General features: G+C 37.4%; 1 protein-coding gene across 5 annotated transcripts; it reads right to left on the reverse strand.

Annotated features, from left to right (window-relative positions):
* Nucleotides 1-725: 725 nt before the first annotated feature.
* On the reverse strand, nt 726-24,337 carry TMEM237 (transmembrane protein 237). Of its 5 annotated transcripts, XM_049711952.1 has the most exons (14): nt 24,086-24,336; nt 23,351-23,580; nt 21,370-21,401; nt 20,760-20,770; nt 19,788-19,844; nt 17,437-17,574; nt 9,099-9,219; nt 7,923-8,080; nt 6,635-6,758; nt 6,151-6,342; nt 4,865-4,938; nt 4,101-4,194; nt 3,140-3,261; nt 726-1,371 (listed from the first exon to the last, which is right to left on the reverse strand). In XM_049711952.1, exons 2-14 carry the CDS (start codon nt 23,366-23,368, stop codon nt 1,304-1,306), a joined length of 1,209 nt encoding a protein of 402 aa, XP_049567909.1. In that variant the 5' UTR covers nt 23,369-23,580; nt 24,086-24,336; the 3' UTR covers nt 726-1,303. The 5 variants fall into 5 exon arrangements, with proteins under 5 accessions (XP_049567909.1, XP_004262906.1, XP_033285810.1 ...); XM_004262858.4 differs by lacking the exon at nt 23,351-23,580 and having other exon boundaries at nt 24,098-24,336; XM_033429919.2 differs by lacking the exon at nt 23,351-23,580.
* Nucleotides 24,338-24,411: the final 74 nt, after the last annotated feature.

Consider the following 24,411-nt stretch of genomic DNA (forward strand, 5'->3'; position numbering starts at 1 on the left):
TGAACTCCTGCACTGCCAGCTTGATGCCAACATGAAAAGCATTGCTGATCACAGTGAAAGCTGGAACAGGCAGGATGACTTCAGGATTGCCAGTGGATTCACAATTCTGTGACAGAAAGGGAATTCCCTTTTCAGCAGCTCTGGCCTCACAAACAGCAAGATATTCCTAGTATGGTGTGCGTACCAAATTTAGACCTGTGCTCAGAGCCAGCCAACTCCATCATCAATTTGTCACTCCTCTTCTGCTCCACAGCATTCAGTGGCTTGCTAACAGGGCAGGCCCAGTTTTACTGAGGTGCTCAAGAGCTTCTGAGACACCTTTTCTCACAGTGAGCCTTAATGTCTTGAGCTCTAGGTCTCATACCAGTTGAGGCATCACTGGATACAGCTCTGAAGAGACCTCTTTGAGTGCAGGACCCACCTGAAGAGTGGGATTTCCGTGACAGCCAAAGATCTCTCTGACAAAGAGCTTGAGATTAGGTATAGTGAATTTCTACTCATACTTCTTGTCATGTAAAAAAGAAGCAGGGGAAGGGGTCTGCAGAGGTCAAGTGAGTATTAATAGGTTCGCAGGCCTCTCCTTTGTTCTCCTGAGCTCTTGGCCCACTTGGCTTCTCTTCTGCAATATATGTTTTTTTAAAGCTCCCTAAATGATTCTGATGTGCAACCAGATACGGGAACTACTGGTACAGGTCTTCAAGAAAAATAAACTTTTACGATTATAAAACTTTTCAAATAAAAGTTACATTTCCTTTTTATTAGCCATGAAATAAAGCATCTTTCAAGCTAAATTACATTACATTAGACTTATTACATGATACACAACCACTGAACCAGTTTCAAAAAAAACCAAATTTCATATTTCAATTTATTCAGTAAGGAGTCATGAAAAATAATGAAGGTCCTTTTTCCCCCCTTCTTCCCTATTCCCTAAATTAATGTTTAAACCTATTTTGTAACACTAAAGTTATGGCTTTTTTAAAAGCACTGTATACAGTACTTTTAAAGATAATGATTATAAATGCAACTAATTTGAGAAAACAGGAAATAAACACTTTCACCTGCTGGTTTCTACCTCAGCATCTCCTTTGTCATAAAGACAATAATGCTATGGAAATTAATGGTTGAGTATAAATCACAGATACAATTTTAACATTTTCCATAATCCTGAGAAATTCTTCAGTATTATATAATCGAAAAATCAATTCCAAATACATCTGTAAATATCTTATAAAAATACATTTAAAAACAAGAATGGGAAAAATTCTAAATACTAGGTAATTACTCTGAAGGTGAGTTGGCACTATGAAGAGGCTTTGATTCCTCTATCTTTATCAGGATATTCTTCCACATCAGAGGAGAACATCAACTCTGGGAGAGAAGATGAACAAATCACACTCAAAATGATTTCCCAGTATCTCAAAAAGAGTTTTATAGCTTAGTTATAAACAGTCTTTAAATATTGACATATTATATGATAATAGAAAGCCCTCAAGTACAAGTAAGAATTCTTGATTGTGAAATCTGATTTAAAAGGTGAACTAATGACAAATGTACACGTTTTGCATTTTGAGATATACAAGTTTTGAATGTATTATAAACCCTTGAAAAATAAAACATATGATATAATAGAGACAATATAATAACTCTTACCAGGAAATTTAAGTCACTTAGAGAATCCAGGATCATTAGACATCTAAGAGGTCTAATTCTATAGTGATCATGATAACCTAAAATGTAGGACACAGATGCAGTGGAGGACCTGGAACTAAGATGAGGTGTGTACCAGGATATCTTAAATATGTTACCCTATTTAATCACCATAACAACTCTTTAAGCGAGTATTATCATCCTCATTTTATATTTCCTTTTTTTATCCACATGGAAATGTTATTTGACTCACATGACCCTAAAAGCAGGATTCTGGAAATATTTAATAAGTAACACACACTTTGTGATTTAGACTGAATACTACACAAGCCAGCTGCATGCAGCTTTAATCCCAACCACAGTGCAGAATGTTATTAGTTGACATTTCTACATTTAAACTATTACTTAGCATAGACACATAATTTATTAAAATATCAGGAAATACAAAAGAAGAAAACCTTAGGAATTAACAAAATGAAGTCGCCTGATGTAAGCATTAGATGAAAAAATCTTTGAATGACTAAAAACTATACTGAGTGAAAGAAAAACAGCAAAATACTTAAAGCCTAAGAAGATTTCTTTTAATACTTTAAATATATCCAAAGGAATAATTAGTGAACAACATGAGCAAAGGTACATTTATGAATGAAAATACACAAGAAGATCACATTTTTTGTCTTGGTTTTTACAAATGGAAATGTTGAAAAGATTCTCAGTTCCAAGACTTCTGAGACATAGGCTATAATCAGTTGGTCAAACTGCAGTTAAATGCTCAGGATGTTTAACCAATCAAGAATAAAATAATAACCAAAGTCCAGAAAATATCAAAGAGATTTAAGGGTGAAATTGTGGAACATCTGCCAGGAAATACAACTTACAATACAAATACTAAGCAGTTCCCAAAGCAGTGCTGAGAAGACTAACAGTTTGCTAATGTGACTCTTCTTCAGGTGTTCCAAGAGGGGTCTGAGGATAGAGATTAGCAAATCTCACTTCAGCCTGGGCACACTGAAGGTAAGATTACTAAACACTTCATTAGACAACGAGGGGTTAAGATTTTGTGGCAGGTAGAGGAGGAGGTAAGAATAAATTCACTTGAATATGTGTCTAACAGAGGCTAATAGATGAAGCATGATTTATTTCACATTAAGAGATACTTTGATCAGAAAAAGACTAAGAGAAACGAAGAGCAAAAACTTCCTATAAAATACCTGAAGCGTTCCAAGAGAAGAAATGCCTCCAAAGTATGAGACAGGACCACAGAAGCCCCTCATGAAGTATTCGATACTTCAAGACTACAGCTCTCCTACACACTCCTCCCTGCTTCTCGTGGCATTCTGTTTCACCACTTTATTATTACTCTTCTTATGTTATTTTACTTTAAATATATCTTTGTTATTGAAACATTGTAAGCTATATCCATTAAAAGAAGATTTATAAAGTCATTACAGAAGATTTTATGATATACTATTTTTTCTTTAATACATACCTTCACTAAGATCCATGCCTGGCCTATAAGACAAAAAAAGCCAAGATAATCCAACCAGAAGGGCCACCACCAGATTCACCACAATCCATGGCTGGAGAACCTGTTCCTCAACTCCTTCTGCCCTAAAGGTACAGAAATACTCATTAGAAATGTCTTCATTTTGGTCCATATATCCAGATATATCTATTTTATAAACTTTAAACAAAATGAGCAGTCCTCACCCAGAGGAATAACAAGCATAAACTATAACTTCCCTATAAAATAACACCATATATATCATGAGAACAAAGGTTCAAATGTTATTGAATTCTAAACAGATTTACTTTGTACACAGATGTAATGGAAATTTACTGTTGCCAAAGAATTTTTCTAAGTTTCCCTTCCAACTACTGTTAGTGCTACTCTTCAATCATTCCTTTCTCTCTTAACCTCAAGCCCCTAGCCACTCTCTTCAAACAAGACTGCCCCTCTAAGTTTTGTGAAGTGGGATCTCAGCCATCCTGTCACTCTCATGGCTGGCCACTGATCGGCGGAAGCAGACTCTCCCTAGTCCACTCTCTTTCTTGGTGGTTTCCTCTTTCTTGCTTGGTTTCCTGATTCTATCCCAAGGTACCCACTCCCATCACTACTCTGCGGTATCAGGCTCCCTGATTGGGGGTGAGGATGTGGTGCTCCCCCAGTTCACCATGTAATGATTTATTTTAAAACCATAACTTCAGAGATTTAAAACAGATTTTTTTACAAAACATTTCATTAGAAATGCAGGAGTATACAACAATAGTTACCCATTAACCAATTGAATAGGGTTTTTTTTGGCCATAATTTTGGTAATAAAACAGGGCCCTCAATATTATTTATAGATGAAAACAAGTAAAAGAGTGAAAGGATAAGAATAGCACCATTACTCCCATCGTTGCTGTTATTACAATCAACAATTACTAATGCTACTGTGAATTCTTACCAGAGGCTACCATTAACAGAAGAAGGTGTGTAAAGGTGGATTCTGTCACTTGTCATTTGTTGACTCAGAGATAATATAAGAGCAGTAAAGTACACTGAGAAAAAGACAAATGAATTACTAATAATGTATTTTTAACAATTATTTTTAAGTAATTAATAAAACTAATTAAAATTAATTATTTTTAACTTATAGATTACTTTAAGATCAAAAATAATCTGTACTTTGGGGAATGATGATACAAAAAAAATTTCACTTAGTCAATTTCAATAGGCTGGATAGTCTTACATTATTTTTCAAGAATATAGGTAGAGAAGGGTGTTTTGATGCTTACTATTTCATCATTAGGCTGACAAGAACCTAGAAGATCTTTTAAGAAATTAAATGACTTACTCAAGGTCCTAAAATTAGTTTTATTAATATTCTCATAATTAGAACAAAATTTATTCCAAATTATCAAAAAGATATAAAATAGTATTTGTTACTAAAATGCCCTATCAGCTCAATCTGTTTAATGTTAAGTAGAAAACACAAAAGTTAAATATTAAGCAATACAGAATAACAAACTTTTAAAAGTTATTTAGATAACCTCTATTAAAAAATAATTCTATCAAAATTATGCCTACCATGGTTTTTTAATTACAAATTCCGCTGAATATCTATATGTAATGTTTATAAGTAGCAATAATATAAAGTCTGTTTTAAAATAAAATTATACTCTTTCTGGTTCAAAGTTACAGAGTTATCAAATTAAACTATTTACTCACAGAAAGATGCTAAAGCTGTTGGATCCAGGGCAAGAAAATTTCGGATGGCTACTGATGTTTTAGCAAAGTCAATCCTAGAAAATACAAAAGCCTCTTGTCACAGTGCAGCTGTAAACATCTTACAAAACTGTACTCTCTGGACAATAGTTTCTTCCTTCTCTATTTTAATGCTACCACATGTGTTGTCTATTACTAAGCTTTAAGTAGCTACAGTTTATACTTAACACACATGAAAGGATATCTTATTTACAAAGGCAACATAAAACATTTAACTAGAAGACTATTTTAGTCATCATTCCTTTAGAGTTAAGAAGAAATAAATTAAACTTGATTGGCAAATTTCATTAGATTCTATTATACCTCTTTCTATTACCCATATTATTGGGTTACACGTTGTTTTTCTTAATGGGTTGAATTGTGTTCCCAAAAAGATATATTGAACTTCTAAACCCTGGTACCTGTGAACGTGACCTTATTTGGAAATAGAGTCTTTGCAGATGCGATCAACTTAAGATGAGGCCATTACAATGGGCCCTAATCCAATATGACTAGTGTCCTTACAAGAAGAGAAGACACACACAGAAGAGACTAGACTGTCATGTGACAACAGAAGGTGAGGTTGGAGTGATGCATCCATCTACAAGCCAAGGAACACCAAGGACTGCCAGAAACCTCTGGAAGCTAGGAAAGAGGCAGGAACAGACTCTCCTTGGAGCCCTCCAAAACGGAACCAACCTTGCCCACACCTTGATTTTAGACTTCTGCATTCCAGAACTGTGAGAAAATAAATTCCCGTTTCAAGCCACCCAGCTCGTAGTACTTTGTTACAGCAGCCCTAGGAAACTAATAAAATACCCAGAGTTTTGTCTATACCTGATTCAGGTCATCTGGAAGATGTTTGGGACTTTCTGAGCTGATTATATTTGTATGAAATTTTGGGCTTAGAGTTGATGCTGGAATGGGTTAAGACTTTGGGGGATATTTTTGCTCACAGTAGTCCCATCCCCCACCCCCCAAAAAAAACCAGAAACAGAATGGCTTTTTTAAGAAGTCAAAATAATATTAATATTATAATATTAATTAATAATAATACAATTAATTAATAATTAATTTAATTTTTATTTATTTAATTAATTAATAATTAAAATATTAATGTAATATTAATGATAATATTAATAATATTAATATAATTCTATTTTGAAAATGTCAGTCAGTCAGGGACACATTTTGCTCAACACTTCCTCCTGAAGAAAAGTTAGAGGGATCTGCAGTCTCAAGAGTCTTACCTGTCAAAAGCTGAAACTGTACTTAGAGCCAAAAGCAAGTAGAGAAGACTCTGGAATGGATATGCTAACGTCTTGTATTGTTGCAGAAGGTTTGAGAGGTTAGAAAGCTCGTCTCCTGCTAAAACATATATCACAACAATATTCCACACAGCACAGCCAGCCAAGAAGCCATGAGAAAAGAGACCAATCATCCTGAATGGAAAAGGGTTTCATTATTATACATGAATGACAAAAGTAAAAAGCTAAAACATTCTTCAAGTCTCTTCACATATAAGAATAAAATTCAACATTTCACAAAAAGTAAAAACAAGTTTTTCTTTTTACCACACTGATAGGCAGATCATTTAACTCTAACTGAATGTTTAAAAACTATACCCACCACCATTTGAAGCTGTCAATTTTGTTAATAGTATTGAACAATCAACACTTTTTTAAAAAAATTATGGAACATTTGTTTTAAGAGAAGTCCAACAAAATCAGCCACCTGAAAGCCCGGTTCACTGACAGTGCAACATCTCTGGTGGTCCAGGAAGGCTTCATGTCCATCGACACGTCTATCTTTTCTGTGGTCTTTATCAACTCTGAGCGATCAGCAGCCTGGAATCGCCCTAAGAACACAATACACAACTATAAACAACTAACAAGAGGGAACCCTGGTGGTCTTTCCTATTATTCTACACTTAAGAACCCTCACACTGAGACTGAAATTCTGCTGTTTTCCTATGTAAAAATTCTCCCTGATTTGGTCCCTATTTCAGAAGGCTCTTTTCTTTCAGTTTATAAAACATACTATTTTTTTATCTTTAAGGAAAGTAAACAATGTCCATGCACTTTCTTCTCGACCCAAAATAGATGTTACAGTAACAGTCTTAGAAATCAATTATATTTAATGAAATACAATAATGAACTTGCAACTCAGAACAAAGTCTGGAAACCCTTAACATAACATAGTCTAAAAACCTCTAATTTAGAGACTTTACAAATACTAAAGTTTAAATCCCAACACTATAAAAGTCAATATTTGAAAACACCTTAAATTTCTTAGGAAAAGATGACAGTTAGTGTAGCATGGCATTCTGTGATGTGAAAAGAAACTGGTTGTTTCATACACTTGTCTTAAGAAGATGCAAGGGACACGGGTTCGTGCCCCGGTCTGGGAAGATCCCACATGCCGCGGAGCGGCTGGGCCCGTGAGCCGTGGCCGCTGAGCCTGTGCGTCCAGAGCCTGTGCTCCGCAACGGGAGAGGCCACAACAGTGAGAGGCCCACGTACCGCAAAAAAAAAAAAAAAAAAAAAAAAGAATAAAGAAATGGGTGGGAGTAGAGGGAGATTTTTTAAATTACCCATAATTCCATAACACAGAAACAACCAGCATTAATATTTTGGCATATTTCCTTCTAGTCTTTTTTGTCCTATGCAATTTTCTATAGCTGAAATCAAACTACATGTGTGTATTTATGTTTATTTTTCATTAGAATCTTCCCATGAAGTGAAAAATTCTCCCTAAACATTATTTTTAGTGGTGCAGAAGATTTCATTGTATAGATATGCCATAACTGTCTGAAATCATTCCCCTCCTGTTTTACATTTAGGTTTTTTCCAGTTTTTCACTCTCATGAATAACAATGTGATGATTAGCTTTATGTACAAATTTTTATCCATATTTTTGCTTATTTCCTTAATTCAGATTTCCAGAAGTATAATTCCCAGGTCAAAGGATATCCTTGCATAATTCTTAAAGAGCTCACATTCCAAAACAAAGACCTACTTACGGCTTTTTTCCACAAACACTTTCCCTACAGGCTGGCTAATACCAGTGGGTGCAGTCAGTACAGACTGTTGTTCTGGACTACTTTGCTCATCAGTAATTATGTCTTCATCTTCAACTCCTAGCTCATTGGCATAATGTAATTCTGCTGGCTGGGTTTTCCTATAATCCGGGAGAAAGTAAAAAAAATGGATGATTATTAACTTTTTACAGACCCAAATAAGGAGGTACCTGTGAGTCTCGTGGAAAGAGCCTTGGACTTGGGAGTCACAAAATTTGGTTTTTACTCAAATGGATCAGTTATTAACTCTTATGCACAGCAAGTCATTTTTATTTCTGTGGGCCTCAGTTTTCTCATCTGGAAAATGAAGTGACTGAACGAGATTCCTAAGCTTCTTCACAGATTTAAAATTACATGATTCTATATAGATATTGATCGCTATTTGCAGAGTCACCTCCAAGTACAAACAAGTAATATAACTTCCAGTGAACTTCTTTAAAGAATACCATTATAGGGCTTCCCTGGTGGCGCAGTGGTTAAGAGTCCGTCTGCAAATGCAGCGTACATGGGTTCGTGCCCCCGTCTGGGAAGATCCCACATGCCATGGAGCGGCTAGGCCCGTAAGCCATGGCCGCTGAGCTTGTGTGTCCGGAGCCTGTGCTCCACAACAGGAGAGGCCACAACAGTGAGAGCCCCACTTACCGCAAAAAAAAAAAAAAAAAAAAAAAAAAGAAAGAATACCATTATATTTTACCTGACACTTGATTTCCTATGTTAAAATAAACATTTTTATGTATTGCTAAAAAAATCGTAATTTGAATTCTGTTAACATGAGAAAATAAATAATATAGCCTATTTTATTAATATTACCTTTAATTTTTAGTATCTTTAATATGTAATATTTTTATTACTTATACAAAATCTTCTATTTGTGGTCCTCTTCTTCAGAGACAGCTCCTAAAATTTTTTATTTAAATACAATATTTTACTTTTCTCAGCGGGTTTACTCTTTTCAAATTTACCCTTAGATTGGTTTAACTGATATTTTTGTACTATTACTTATCCTAGAGATATACAACTACAAGTATTTAATAAGACTTAGAAGCTGCCATTTGGGAGCTTGAAATTAAGCATCAAGGTATCTCTGCAAAATATTTAGAAGGACAAATAAATTCTTACTTTGTCTTCCTTCGAGGTTTCTGAATAGCTGGCTCCTCAGCTGGCTCCACGTTGATACCATTTTCATTTGGTAATAAAGATGCACTAGAAGTCTTCTTCTGGGTAAAGGCAGTCTCCAGTTCTGAAAATAAAGTAGATTAACTTTTCAAATTACCAGGATGTAAAAAGGAAAGTAATGTACAAGACTTCTGCAAGACAAAAGAACTTTAAGAATTTTAATTGGCCCCCAATTTTTTTCACCATCTTACAAATTTTTAATTTTTAAAATTTTACACCTCTAAACACTCAAGAGAAAGTTTGAAATTGTGATACCAAACAATATAGAAAAAAAAATTAAGTAATCCAACACCCAGGGTGTGTCAGAGATCTCCAAGATTACTTCCAGGTTCTGTGATTCACTCAAAGGATTCACAAGTCAGTTACACTCATGGTTACACTTTATTACAGGGAAAAGATATTAAGCAGAATCAGCATAAAGGAAAAAGCTCATGGAGCAAAGTCCAAAAGAAAACAGGTACAAGTTTCCAAGAGTCCTCTATCAATGAAGTCACACAGGATATGCTAATTCTTCCAGCAACAAGTTGTGACAACACATATATTGCTTTCTCTTCCAGGCAAGCTCATCAGACGCTCAACGCCCAGGGTTTTTATTGGGAGTGATCACATAGGCACCCTCTGCCGAGCACATACCAAAATTCTAGACTACCAGAAGAAAAGCAGATGTTTAGCATAAATCACATTGTGTGCACAAATGCACAGTGAGCCACCCTGATAGAGAAAGCTTTATATCAATGTAGAAAATTGTTTACCAGCCAAGTTCCCAGATGCCAGTCAAGAGGCCCTCTAGAAAGTAGGCCTGTCCAGGCCTGCTGTGTTAACTCTTTTCTGCACACAAGGTATTAAGTTCAAGTGAGTCAATGGAAGCTTCTAACCCACTAGAAACTCTTCCTATCCGGAAATACAGGAAATGGAATGCCCTCAAAGTCCCGAAAATTCTATTTTAAAAAACACTTACAGCCTGGGCTGGAAATATAATATAAGCAGTAGAGCCTACCACAGACGTTCTGAACAAAACAAAAATGAACAAAATTTAAAACACAGAAATTTAGAAAGCTGGACCTGTAGGGGTAGATACATTCTAGAATGGCAGTCACAAGTACTCTTTGGCCTAAACTTAGTTGGGTCCTGAATTTTCTAAAAAGAGTCATTTCTATTAATACATTTTTTTCATAAATTATATTCATGAATTATAAAAATTATATTTTTTCATGAATTATAAAACTATATAGGTATATTGGTATCCATCTTGACTTTCAAATTTTACCCTAACTGAATTACTAAGAGTAGTATGTCTTTTTTGAATTTTTGAAATTTATTATTTATTTTTATACAGCAGGTTCTTATTAGTCAACAGCAGTGTATACATATCAATCCCAATCACCCAATTCATCACACCACCACCACCACCACCCTGTCACTTTCCCCACTTGGTGTCCATAGGTTTGTTCTCTACACCTGTGTCTCAATTCCTGCCCTGCAAACCAGTTCATCATTTTTCTAGATTCCACATACATGTGTTAATATACAATATTTGTTTTTCTCTGACTTACTTCACTCTGTATTACAGTCTCTAGATCCATCCACGTCTCAACAAATGACCCAATTTCGCTCCTTTTTATGGCTGAGTAATATTCCATTGTATATATGTACCACTTCTTCTTTATCCATTTGTCTGTCAATGGGCATTTAGGTTGCTTCCATGACCTGGCTATTGTAAATAGTGCTGCGATGAACACTGGGGTGCATGTGTCTTTTTCAATTATGGTTTTCCCTGGGTATATGCCCAGTAGTGGGATTGCTGTATCATATGGTAATTCTATTTTTAGTTTTCTAAGGAACCTCCATACTGTTCTCCATAGTGGCTGTACCAATTTACATTCCCACCAACAGTGCAAGAGGGTTCCCTTTTCTCCACACCCTCTCCAGCATTTGTTGTTTGTAGATTTTCTGATGATGCCCATTCTAACTGGTGTGAGGTGATACCTCATTGTAGTTTTGATTTGCATTTCTCTAATAATTAGTGACGTTGAGAAGATTTTCATGTGCTTCTTGGCCATCTGTATGTCTTCTATGGAGAAATGTCTATTTAGGTCTTCTGCCCATTTTTGGATTGGGTTGTTTGTTTTTTCAATATTAACCTGCATGAGCTGTTTATATATTTTGGAGGTTAATTCTTTCTCCATTGATTCGTTTGCAAATATTTTCTCCCACTCTGAGGGTTGTCTTCTCGTCTTGTTTATAGTTTCCTTTGTGGTGCAAAAGCTTTTAAGTTTCATTAGGTCCCATTTGTTTATTTTTATTTCCACTACTCTAGGAGGTGGATCAAAAAAAGATCTTGCTGTGATTTATGTCAAAGAGTGTTCTTCCTATGTTTTCCTCTAAGAGTTTTATAGTGTCTGGTCTTACATGTAGGTCTCTAATCCATTTTGAATTTATTTTTGTGTATGGTGTTAGGGAGTGTTCTAATTTCATTCTTTTACATGTAGCTGTCCAGTTTTCCCATCACCATTTATTGAAGAGGCTGTCTTTTATCCATTACATATTCTTGCCTCCTTTGTCATAGATTACTTGACCATAGGTGCGTGGGTTTATCTCTGGGCTTTCTATCTTGTTACATTGATCTATGTTTCTGTTTTTAGGCCAGTACCATATTGTCTTCATTACTGTAGCTTTATAGTATAGTCTGAAGTCAGGGAGTCTGATTCCTCCAGCTCCATTTTTTTCCCTCAAGACTGCTTTGGCTATTTGGGGACTTTTGTGTCTCCATACAAATTTTAAGATTTTTTGTTCTAGTTCCATAAAAAAAAATGCCATTGGTAATTTGATAGTGATTGCATTGAATCTGTAGATTGCTTTGGGTAGTATAGTCATTTTCACAATATTCATTCTTCCAATCCAAGAACATGGTATATCTCTCCATCTGTTGGTATCATCTTTAATTTCTTTCATCAGTGTATATAGTTTTCTGCATACAGGTCTTTTGTCTCCCTAGGTAGGTTTATTCCTAGGTATTTTATTCTTTTTGTTGCAATGGTAATTGGGAGTGTTTCCCTAATTTCCCTTTCAGATTTTTCATCATTAGTGTAAAGGAATGCAACAGACTTCTGTGAATTAATTTTCTATCCTGCAACTTTACCAAATTCAATGATTTGCTCTAGTAGTTTTCTGGTGGCATCTTTAGGATTCTCTATGTATAGTATCATGTCATCTGCAAACAGTGACAATTTTACTTCTTTTCCAATTTGTATTCCTTTTATTTCTTTTTCTTCTCTGATTGCTGTGGCTAGGACTCCAAAACTATGTTGAATAATAGTGGTGAGAGTGGACATCCTTGTCTTGTTCTTGATCTTAGAGGAAATGCTTTCAGTTTTTCACCATTGAGAATGATGTTTTCTGTGGGTTTGTCGTACATGGCCTTTATTATGTTGAGGTAGGTTCCCTCTATGCCCACTTTCTGGAGAATTTTTATCATAAATGGGTGTTGCATTTTGTCAAAAGCTTTTTCTGCATCTATTGAGATGACTATATGGTTTTTATTCTTCAAGTTGTTAACATGGTGTATCACATTGATTGATTTGCATATACTGAAGAATCCTTGCATCGCTGGGATAAATCCCACTTGATCATGGTGTATGATCCTTTTAATGTGTTGTTGCATTCTGTTTGCTAGAATTTAGTTGAGGATTTTTGCATCTATGTTCATCAGTGATATTGGTCTGTAATTTTCTTTTTTTGTAGTATCTTTGTCTGGTTTTGGTATCAGGGTGATGGTGGCCTCACAGAATGAGATTGGGAGTGTTCCTTCCTCTCCAATTTTTGGGAAGAGTTTGAGAAGGATGGGTGTTAGCTCTTCTCTAAATGTTTGATAGAATTCACCTGTGAAGCTCTCTGGTCCTGGACTTTGTTTGTTGGAAGATTTTTAATCACAGTTTCAATTTCCTTACTTGTGATTGGTCTGTTCATATTTTCTATTTCTTCCTGGTTCAGTCTTGGAAAGTTATACCTTTCTAAGAATTTGTCCATTTCTTCCAGGTTGTCCATTTTATTGGCATAGAGTTGCTTCTAGTAGTCTCTTAGGATGCTTTGTATTTCTGTGGTGTCTGTTTTAACTTCTCCTTTTTCATTTCTCATTTTATTGACTTGAGTCCTCTCCCTTTTTTCTTGATGAGTCTAGCTAATGGTTATCAATTTTGTTTACCTTCTCAAAGAACCAGCTTTTAGTTTTATTGATCTTTGCTATTGTTTTCTTTGTTTCTATTTCACTTATTTCTGCTAATATTTATTTCTTTCCTTCTGCTAACTTTGGGTCTTGTTTGTTCTTCTCTCTCTAGTTCCTTCAGGTGTAAGGTTAGATTGTTTGAGATTTTTCTCGTTTCTTGAGGTAGGCTTGTATAGCTATAAACTTCCCTCTTAGAACTGCTTTTTCTTCATCCCAAAGGTTTTGGATCATCATGTTTTCATTGTCATTTGTCTCTAGGTATTTTTTGATTTCCTCTTTGATATCTTCAGTGATCTCGTGGTTATTTAGTAACGTATTGTTTAGCCTCCATGTGTTTGTGTTTTTTACATTTTTTTTCCCTGTAATTCATTTCTAATCTCATAGCATTGTGGTCAGAAAAGATGCTTGATATGATTTCAGTTTTCTTAAATTTACTGAGGCTTGATTTGTGACCCAAGATGTGATCTATCCTGGAGAATTTTCTGTGTGCAGTTGAGAAGAAAGTGTAATCTGCTGTTTTTGGATGGAATGTCCTATAAATAACAATTAAATCTATCTAGCTTATTGTGTTATTTAAAGCTCCTGTTTCCTTATTTATTTTCATTTTGGATGATCTGTGCATTGGTGTGAGGTGTTAAAGTCCCCCACTATTATGTGTTACTGTCAATTTCCTGTTTTATAGCTGTTAGCAGTTGCCTTATATATTGAGGTACTCCTATGTTGGGTGCAATTATATTTACAATTGTTATATCTTCTTCTTGGATTGTTCCCCTGAACATTAGGTAGTGTCCTTCTTTGTCTCTTGTAACATTCTTTATTTTAAAGTCTATTTTATCTGATATGAGTATTGCTACTCCAGCTTTCTTTTGATTTTCATTTGCATGGAATATCTTTTTCCATCCCCTCACTTTCAGTCTGAATGTGTCCCTAGGTCTGAAGTGGGTCTCTTCTAGACAGCATATATGTGGGTCTTGTTTTTGTATCCATTCAAAAAGCCTGTGTCTTTTGGTTGGAGCATTTAATCCATTCACGTTTAAGGTAATTATCGATATGTATGTTCCTATTACCATTTTCGGTTTGTTTTGTAGGTCCTTTTCTTCTCTCGTGTTAGAGAAGTTCCTTTAGCATTTGTTGTAGAGCTGGTGTGGTGGTGCTGAATTCTCTTAGCTTTTGCTTGTCTGTAAAGCTTTTGATTTCTCCATCAAATCTGAAGGAGATCCTTGCTGGGTATAGTAATCTCGGTTGTAGGTTCTTCCCTTTCATCACTTTCAGTATATCATGCCACTCCCTTCTGGCTTGTAGAGTTTCTGCTGAGAAATCAGCTGTTAACCTTATGGGAGTTCCCTTCTATGTTATTTGTCGTTTTTCCCTTGCTGCTCTCAATAATTTTTCTTTGTCTTTAATTTTTGCCATTTTGATTACTATGTGTCTCAGCGTGTTTCTCCTTGGGTTTATCCTGTATGGGACTCTCTACGATTCCTGGACTTGGGTGGCTATTTCCTTTCCCATGTTAGGGAAGTTTTAGACTATAATCTCTTCAGATATTTTCTCTGGTCCTTTCTCTCTCTCTTCTCCTTCTGGGACCCTTATAATGTGAATGTTGTTGCATTTTATGTTGTCCCAGAGGTCTCTTAGGCTGTCTTCATTTCTTTTCATTCTTTTTTCTTTATTCTGTTCATAGCAGTGAATTCCACCATTCTGTCTTCCAGGTCACTTATCCGTTCTTCTGCCTCAGTTATTCTGCTATTGATTCCTTCTAGTGTAGTTTTCATTTCAGTTATTGTACTGTTCATCTCTATTTGTTTGTTCTTGAATTCTTCTAGGTCTTTGTTAAGCATTTCTTGCATCTTCTCGATCTTTGCCTCCATTCTTTTTCCAAGGTCCTGGATCATCTTCACTATCATTATTCTGAATTCTTTTTCTGGAAGGTTGCCTATCTCCACTTCATTTAATTGTTTCTCTGGGGTTTTATCTTGTTCCTTCATCTGGTACATAGCACTCTGCCTTTTCATCTTGCCTATCTTTCTGTGAATGTGGTTTTTGTTACACAGGCTGCAGGATTGTGGTTCTTCTTGCTTCTGCTGTCTGCCCTCTGGTGGATGAGGCTATAGTTCTGAAGGCTGGAAGTCTGAGATCAAGGTGACAGCATGGCTGTATTCTGGCGAGAGCTTTCTTGCAAACAGATGTCTTTTTGCGTGTCCTCACAAGGCAGGGAGAGTGAGTAAGTGTCTAAGAGAGTAGTTTTAATTCAGCTATATTTACTGCCAGTAATGAAATAAATTGTAGAGTAGGTAAAGCTGTCTTAGGGTCATTTCTGTCTCTCTTTCCTTTTCTGCCCTCTTCTGCCCACTCCTTCTCCTCTTAGTGCCCCCAGGCACTGTGGTATCCCATTTCAACTTGCATCTCAAAACTGTGCTCCATTCTCCTAACTTTTCTAGTTCCTGCCCTCTACTCCTATAATTCTTTCATCTAATAAGGATCTACTATCTTCTAAGAAGCAAGGAATTAGTCAGGGAAACTATTTTGTAATAAACTATTCCTCGGGGCTGATGTTAATAGGAGAGAGCTAATCTCCCAATCTTTGTTCCTTCCTTTGTTTTACTCTAACAAAATCTATTTTCTTTTTTCTAATTATTATAAAAGTTATATACATAAAATATATAAAAATTAATAAAACATAAATGAAGAAAGAAAATTTTTTTAAATCATACCTAATTCCTCCTTTTAAAAAACCTACCACTGTTGACACTTTGCTATAGCCTTCCATTCTTTTTACATATGTGTTTGTATATACATATGGTCTGGATTGTATTGTGTCCCCCGGAAAAGATATGTGCAAGTCCTAACTCTCAATACTTGTGAATGAGATTATAGAACTAGGGTCTTTGCAGATGTAATCAAGTTAAGATGAGGTCATGCTGGAGTAGGATGTGCCCTAAATCCAGTGATTGTTGTCCTTATAAGAAGAGCAAAATTTGGACACAGAAACACAGGGAAAAATCTGAAGATGGAGGCACAGAATGGAGTTATGCTGTCACAAGCCAAAGAATGCCAAGAATTATAAACAACCACCAGAATCTAGAAGAGGCTAGGGTGGATTCTTTCCTAGAGCCTTTGGAGGGAGCGTGGCCCTGTGGACACCTTGATTTTGGACCTCTATCCTCTAGAACTGTCAGAGACTAGATTTCTGCTGTTTTAAGTCATTCGGTTTGTGGTAATCTGTTCCGGTAGCCCTAGGAAATTAATAAAACATATTTTACCAAAATGGGACCCTTTGATACATACTATTTTATAATCTTTGTTTTTGACTTAGCAATATATTACTGATGGCTTTCCATGTCACTATTTTACTTTAACAATCCTTTTAATGAGTACTTGGTTTCTATTAAATGGGTAAAACATGATTTATCTAGGCAGTATCACATTGTTAAATATTTGGTTATTACCAGTTTCTACTCTTATGTTACAGTTAGCATCCTTTAATTACTGTAGCCATTGTAGTTACTTCTATTCCTATAAGTTCAGATAGGCTATATCAATTTATACTTTCTATCAGTGGTGCACGAGTATACCAATTTCTCACCAATACTTTTATATCCAACAGTTTGGGATTTTATAATCTTTAAAAAGCATTGCCAGTTTGATAGCAAAATAATGATATAATATTCTGTTTACCTTGTGAATAGTGCTGAGACATAGTGAGACTCAAAAAATGTTGGCTTTTGCTCCATTATATTGCTGTTAATACAGAATTTTTCCTTTCCCCACTAATCTCAATGTCCATTCATAATATACCAAATTCATATACATACCAAGATCTGAACTTTCTCTTTTGGTCCTGAATTTGTACCCCTTCTCATAATCTGTACAGATACGCTCAAAAGAGATCCTCTAAAATATTCCTGACTTAACCCATGGGAATTACTCTGGCGATAAAAATTTTAAGCAAAAAAGAAAAAACTGGGATATGGGTGGGGAAAAATAGGAACAGACAGGTTTCTAATCATACCCCCAAAATCACAACTGCTGTCACAACCTAACCTTAGTTTCTTTACATACCAAGAGGTAGCTTCGTCTTCTTCTGTCTCCTTTGAACAGGAGCTTCTTGATGTTCTATGGGGTCTTTAGTTGGTGGCTCACTGCCCTCAGGTGGCCTGTGAACAGCAGTCTGAACAAGACCTTCCAAAGAAGCACTAGCTACAGAGAAATGGAGTTGGAAAAAATTGGCATAACTTGAGCAGAGATTACTAAGTCTTAAAAATATAGGGAAACGGGGAACTGGAATGTTTCCTATATAATAACCTCTTCTCTTACAGAACTAATTGTGCCCCAAATCTTGATTTCCTCCCTCCTCACCTGTAACTTTGGGCTTTAAGTTGGGAAAAGAAATAAATGAGGGAACAAGGAAGAATGAGGAAGCAAAAAACCAGGGGGCTAGAAAGAGGAATAAAAGAAAGGCAGGAGGAAAACTGCTTCTGAACTTTCAAAAAGGTGAAAATGTAATGGAAACTGTCACCATAGGGAATGCTCTTGTCTTATGCCTTGAGAATTATCAGCCTGTATATAGTTTAGTCCTTCATTAATAAATTAACACACGATAAAGTCATCACAGATAACTGGAGTTAACAGACTACTTAAAAATCTCTTCATCTGATCATTTCAATCTCTCCCCTCATCAAATCTTTGAACAGATTTCGACCCATTTTGGCAGATTTGAATTTTACTTCATTACATTCACTACATTGCTTCTTCACAAAAGAAGAAATACAAATGAGTGAATAAACAAATGAAAAGATGCTTAACCTCATTAGTATTCAGAGAAACGGAAACTAAAATAAGCTACTTTTTGCCCACTAAGTTGACAAAAAGAATTGAAAGATTGATATTTTCCAATGTTCTCAAGGATTTAGCAAATGTGACACTCAAACTCTCTTGGTGGCAAGAAAATAACAACTCCCTTGAAGGCAATTTAGCAGAAATTTATCATATTAATAATGTATAGGTCCTTCTGTCTAGCAGTTTTACTGCTAGCAATCCATCCTATAGAAATATCTCTTCCCCACCACCTACTATTTTATGTAGAAGAACTGCAAATTGTAGGAGTGAAAAATTTGAAGTACCCTAATTGAAAAACAATTTTAATAAAAGCCTAGCAATACACCTCCTTTTTTGTCTAGAGCACTGATTTTTTTTCTCTTTTTTACAAGAAAAAAAGCTGGTAGCTGGGATAGAGCCCTACCTCTGCTACTCCAACTCAGTCTTTATTGCATCCTTCACCAGTGACCTTTCTAAATCCACATGTACATGTCTGTACTTAATTGTGAGTATATTTTTAGGGCCTAGCACTTCAGTATCTTTGTGAATCTAAGTCTCTCTGCCTCTCTTTTCTTTTTGTTGCATATCTGTATGTCTTTCTCTATGCATCCATTTCCATTTCTCTCTTTTCCTCCACCCACCATGTATTCCGCCATTTGTTAGGCAATGATATGCTAGTACAAGTTTCCAACCAGGTATAAGGTGTGATCAGCTACGAGCTTTAGGAAGTTCATCCAGCAGTGGTGGGCAGGACCGACTAGGGTGGAAGAAAGCTAGAAGTACAGAACAATGTTGGAGGCTACCCCAATAGCTCAGGTGAGAAGAAGAAAGGAGCTAGGCTAACTACGGTTGTCCTGACAGTGGAAATGACAAGGGGAAAGAAACGTAAAAGATACTACAGAAGAAGCAAGCTTGCGAGAGGCAGCAAGTAGAGTGAAGCGACCAGTGAGAGGCGACTGAGGTTTCCAGCTCCAGTCACTGGGAGACTGGGGGTGGGGGGGGCATTAAAAGAAATTTGTAAGTAAGCAGTAAAACTTGATTAATTGTTGAAAGTGATGATAAATTCTGGACGTGCTAAGTTTGAGTTACTGACAGAACGTCCAGGATTATCAGTGAATGGGACAAAAAAAGTTCACAGAACTTGCTCATTATTGGAGCTTTAATACCTGGATGATACGGCCCTGCCTTCAGACTCATGTTCTAATGCAGAGACTCTCTGACTGAAATGAGGGATCCAAGAACCTTTTGCCTCTAAATCCAGTATCCTGTTCAAGGGTCTGGAACCAATCATGGCTCAAGACAACTTATGTTATCTAGGGATGAAAGACCTCGAAGAGTCCAAGAATGTTGTGGAAGTAAGATCCAGGGCAGCATAACCCTTTACTACACAAATGTTTCTAGATACTCTTCAGGCTGCCCACTACCTTGTCCCTCACTGCTACCAAGAATCCCACTGCTTCAAAGTGAACTGGATTCTATCCTTAACATAGCAGTGACTTGGGACTGGGGCCTGGTCTCTCCCTGATCTGTGATGTTTAGCATGCCTGAGGTCCTGGGAAAACTTGTGATCCCACACAACAGAGAACACTTCTTACCTAGCGTGGTTTTTGTTCTGGGCTTCTTTTTCTTAGGACGACTAAGTGGAATATCATCTATAAAACAGAAAGAACAACAGAAAAGGCTGCCTAAAATTCAATGCAGGGAAAAGTCAAAGGGGAACTTTTAGTAGGGAAGACCTTTCCCTCTTTTCCCCTGGGTCCAGCCAATTTCTATACATTAGGGGAAGAAGGCAAGAGACTGACAAAGTCAAAGGGAGCCCATAGTGCAGTACCAGTAGCTCATGGCTGGTCAGTAATGTTATAAACTGTGACAGAAAGTGGGCTCACCAAATATTCATCTGATCCCCTACATTTCCCAGCCCCCTTGCACTTAGGTGTGGCCTATGACTGGTTTTGGCCAATAGGCTGCAAGATGAAGTGATCTGTGCCATTTGGGGGCCAAAACATTGAAAAAGCCAGTGAGTAACCCTCCAGCTTCTCCTTCCCTTGCTGTGGCAACTGAGAAGGTCTCATGTTAAGATGGCAGAACCACAGCATGGAAGCAGCCGGGATCACTACATCATTAGTGAAGAGGTAGAGAAAGGTAACTGTCCTGGATTGTTGCTACAATGGACTTTGCATTAACCAGAAAAACCCCATATAATATTAAGTAACTGAGATTTTGGGGTTAGTGTGACATAACCCAGCCTATCCTGATGAAATGAGACAAAGGAAGATGTAGTCCCTATTATGGAACTAAAATCTAGCCAACAGTTATGTTCTAGGTGACTCCATTCAGGCATGAATGCTTTTTAATTTATAAGGTCAAATATCAGCCACATAACTAGTGTTATATATCAACCATCCTTTAAAAACGGCAGTCATAGGAGATTACTATGATAAAAAATTGTAGCATTATAAATTATACTATTCAGATTCAAGTTTAAGAGAAAATGAAGGACTCAAACTAACTTTCAAACACCAAATACTGTATTTAGAAAGTTTTACATTAACAGTGAACTAACTCACCTTGATTAGCACTTTATATGACACCGACCAAATTTAATCAGGACAGAGACAAAAAGAGAAACTCTGTTAATTAGAAATCTATTATATTGTTAGACTGAAAATTGACTTAAATCATTACAAACTTAAAATAAAATTAGCTTTCACACAAAATCAGCTAGTTTACAAACTAGCTTATTAATTATCAGTAATAAGCTGTTTAATAAGACTAACAAAGTAACCCCAATATTTTCTGAACCTACATATACATATTCCCTACTGTCTATTAATAAAGTGGATTAAACAGATTAAGAACTCTTATTTTGTCACTGATTAAAATCAGCTTAAACTCTGAGGAAACTATTCTAGCAAACAAAAGAGGATCAGAATTCTGATAAACAAGACATTAAAACATTAAGAATGGATCCATTATCCTAACATGTGGACATTTAGTCTCTGAAACAGAGCATTTAATTATAACTGTTATCTTGATGATTCAAGAATTATTCATCTTTAAACTTTCAGGAAGTCTCTTCTGAATTATTATAATTGTGTAAAAGTACTAGTCAATTTTTCTCATTTTACTCACTTTGCATTCTTAAAACTCAATAAAATTACTGTAAATTATTTTTACCTTGGCACAGGTGGAAGGGCTCGTGGAGGACGCTATAGGGAAAAGAAAAAGAAAACTTCTTGTAAGTAAAAACCTTAGAGCATCTTTACTTCATGTATTTCAAATTTTTGATAATCCTATTCGTCAAGTGAAACCCAGGAGGTACTGATAAGAATCAGATGGGCAATTTTAATTTGTCCTATCACTTCTGAATTTCATATAAAGTTCCTTCCTTCCTATATTCCTTAATGTCTACTGACCAGGCTCTGTTCTAAGCATCAGGGATATAGTAATGAACAAAACAGAGGGATCCTTGCTCTTATGGAACTTACATTCTAGTGGTTAAGTATTAGACAATAACATTAAGTATATATATTTTATATATATATATGGAAGAGAAGAATGAGGAGTGCTACTTTAGTTAGGAAAAGTCTCTCTTTAGTTAGGAGATATTTGAGTTGAGACCTGAATAAGAAAGGAGCCAAAGGGGAGCAAATACAAAGTCCTTTATGCGAGATTGGGCTTAGAGAGTTCCAGATAAAAGAAGGCCAATAAGGATGAAGCACAGTTATCAAGGCATGGGCAGATTACTTAGGAAGACAAAGGGAAGGAGCCTGGATTTTTTTTTTAATTGGGGTATAGCTGCTTTACAATGTTGTGTTAGTTTCTGCTGTACAGCAAAGTGAATCAGCCATATGTATACATATATCCTCTCTTTTTTGGATTTCCTTCCCTTTTAGGTCACCACAGAGCACTGAGTAGAGTTCCCTGTGCTATACAGCAGGTTCTCATTAGTTATCTATTTTATACATAGTTGTTATATATGTCAATCCCAATCTCCCAATTCATCCCATGTGCCCCTTCCCTCCTTGGTGTCCACTCGTTTGTTCTCTACGTCTGTGTCTCTATTTCTGCTTTGCAAATAGGTTCATCTGTACCATTCAAAACGGATTAAAGACCTAAACGTAAGACCGGACACTATAAAACTCTTAGAGGAAAAGATAGAAAGAACACTCTTTGACATAAATCACAGCAAGATCTTTTTTGACCCACCTCCTAGAGTAATGAAAATAAAAACAAATGGGACCTAATTATACGTAAAAGCTTTTGCACAGCAAAGGAAACCATAAACAAGATGAAAAGACAACCCTCAGAATGAGAGAAAATATTTGAAAATGAAGCAACTGAAAAGGGATTAATTTCCAAAATATACAAACAGCTCATGCAGCTCAGTATCAAAAAACAAACAACCGAATCAAAAAATGGGCAGAAGACCTAAATAGACATTTCTCCAAAGAAGACATACAGATGGCCAAGAGGCACATGAAAACATGCTCAACATCACTAATTATTAGAGATTTTGTTTTAATTCAATGGGAAGCAAATGGAGGTTTTAAGCCACATAGTAACATACTGTTTAAAAACATACTCTGAAACATACAGTGTGAAAAACGCATTTAGGGCAGAAAGAAAAAAAAACTTATAAATGCTATTTTACATGAATAAGAAAAGTGTTTGCAGTTCAGAGAAATTACAGTTAAGTAGCACTCTGGAATCTTTCAAAATAAAATACTAACAAAAATGCCTAGAAATCAGTTTAATGTTCCAAGTATCTCAAGCTGCTTGCAAAGGACATTGATTTTAAAAGGTTAAATTTTAAACACTCGTAGTTTGTTCCACAACTGTCCCATTTACCTATCCATTCATTCAAAAAGTGTGTTAATACAAATGCTAAAAGATTAGGACAAGGCCAGCTGTCTTAACACTATCCAGTTGTCAAAATTCAACCAGCAAAGGATAGTTATTGCTCTATCTATCTACAAAGCGGTATCGTTCTAAAGATGCTATGGACCGCTTTCTCACCAAAGACTCAGTTCACACGATAACTCCACATTTCAAAAGTCCCGCAAAAATGACGTATGATCCATCCAGAAACCCAACCTCGACACTCCTCAAAAGTAGGACGGCTCAACTGAACTGAAAGTAACTAAGGCTCGCTTACCACCTGCTTCTTCCCCATTCCGTCTAAAGCTGGGCTGCCTGGGAGCCGCTGACTCCCAGCTGCGGGTCGCTCACACCCCGCCCGGGTTCACACCCGCCCAGCGGGCCCCGCGCACAGGCGCAATGCGTCATCGAACTGCGCCGCAGAGGCCGCTCTGGCCCGCAGCCTCCTCCGTCAGGGTGGGAGCGAGGGGGAGCGCGGAGACCTGGTGGGGCTTTTCCAGTCTACTCCTGCGGAAAAGGGGGCGTCGGAGTCAGGGCTGATATGCCCGGGAGGAGAGACTCCAGCGGGTGCGGTGTAGCAATCACGATTTTTCCATGGTTTCCCAAGTGGTTGCGGTGATTTGTTCGAGGGAAGTGAGAGAAGCCCAGGATTAAAAGTCCCCGCTGGCAAACGGCTCTTTCCCGGGCGGCTAAATGCCCTCCGGAGGAGTCGATAAAGAGACCCTCTGTGGCAGGCCCCGGACCCGCAGGGGAAGGGGCGGCAGCTGGGTGAGGCGTCGTCATGGCAACATGCGCACGCAGGCCCCCGGAAACTTCAAGCCTGGCTCCTCGCCCAGCTCCTGGAGTTCGGGTCCGGTCTTGAGAAGAACTTCCCGCCCCCGACCCCCAGCCCTATCCTGTGAGCGCCAAATGGGCCGATGCGCGCGCTTCCCGAGCTCGGCTGTCCCCTTCTGGTCCCCAGCATGTCGGTGTCCACTCCACCCCAGAGGTAGCGGCAGCGGCCAACGCGCACCTCACCGCTCACCGGGTGGTCCTCCTCCACCCGGAGCCCCGAGTTCGTCCGCATGGCGCTGTGCCGGCCTGGCTCTCTCGGCGCAACAGCCGCCGGCCGGAGCCTGGCTCCCCGCTACGCCGCCGCCTCCGGACCTGCGGGAGGCGGGGGCTTCGCGCCTGACTAAGCAACCGCCCCCGGGCCGGGTCTCCGCCTGCCCCCGCTTTGCCAAGCTCGACGTTCCGAGGCGTCGGAGTTACTCACCCGTTTAGCCACCAGGCGCGCGCGCGTGTGTTGATACAGGCAGTTCCCAGATTCTCTCCAGTTGCGCGCGCGCGCGCGCGTGT

Source organism: Orcinus orca, chromosome 7 (assembly GCF_937001465.1).
Source record: "Orcinus orca chromosome 7, mOrcOrc1.1, whole genome shotgun sequence".
Classification (NCBI taxonomy): domain Eukaryota; kingdom Metazoa; phylum Chordata; class Mammalia; order Artiodactyla; family Delphinidae; genus Orcinus; species Orcinus orca.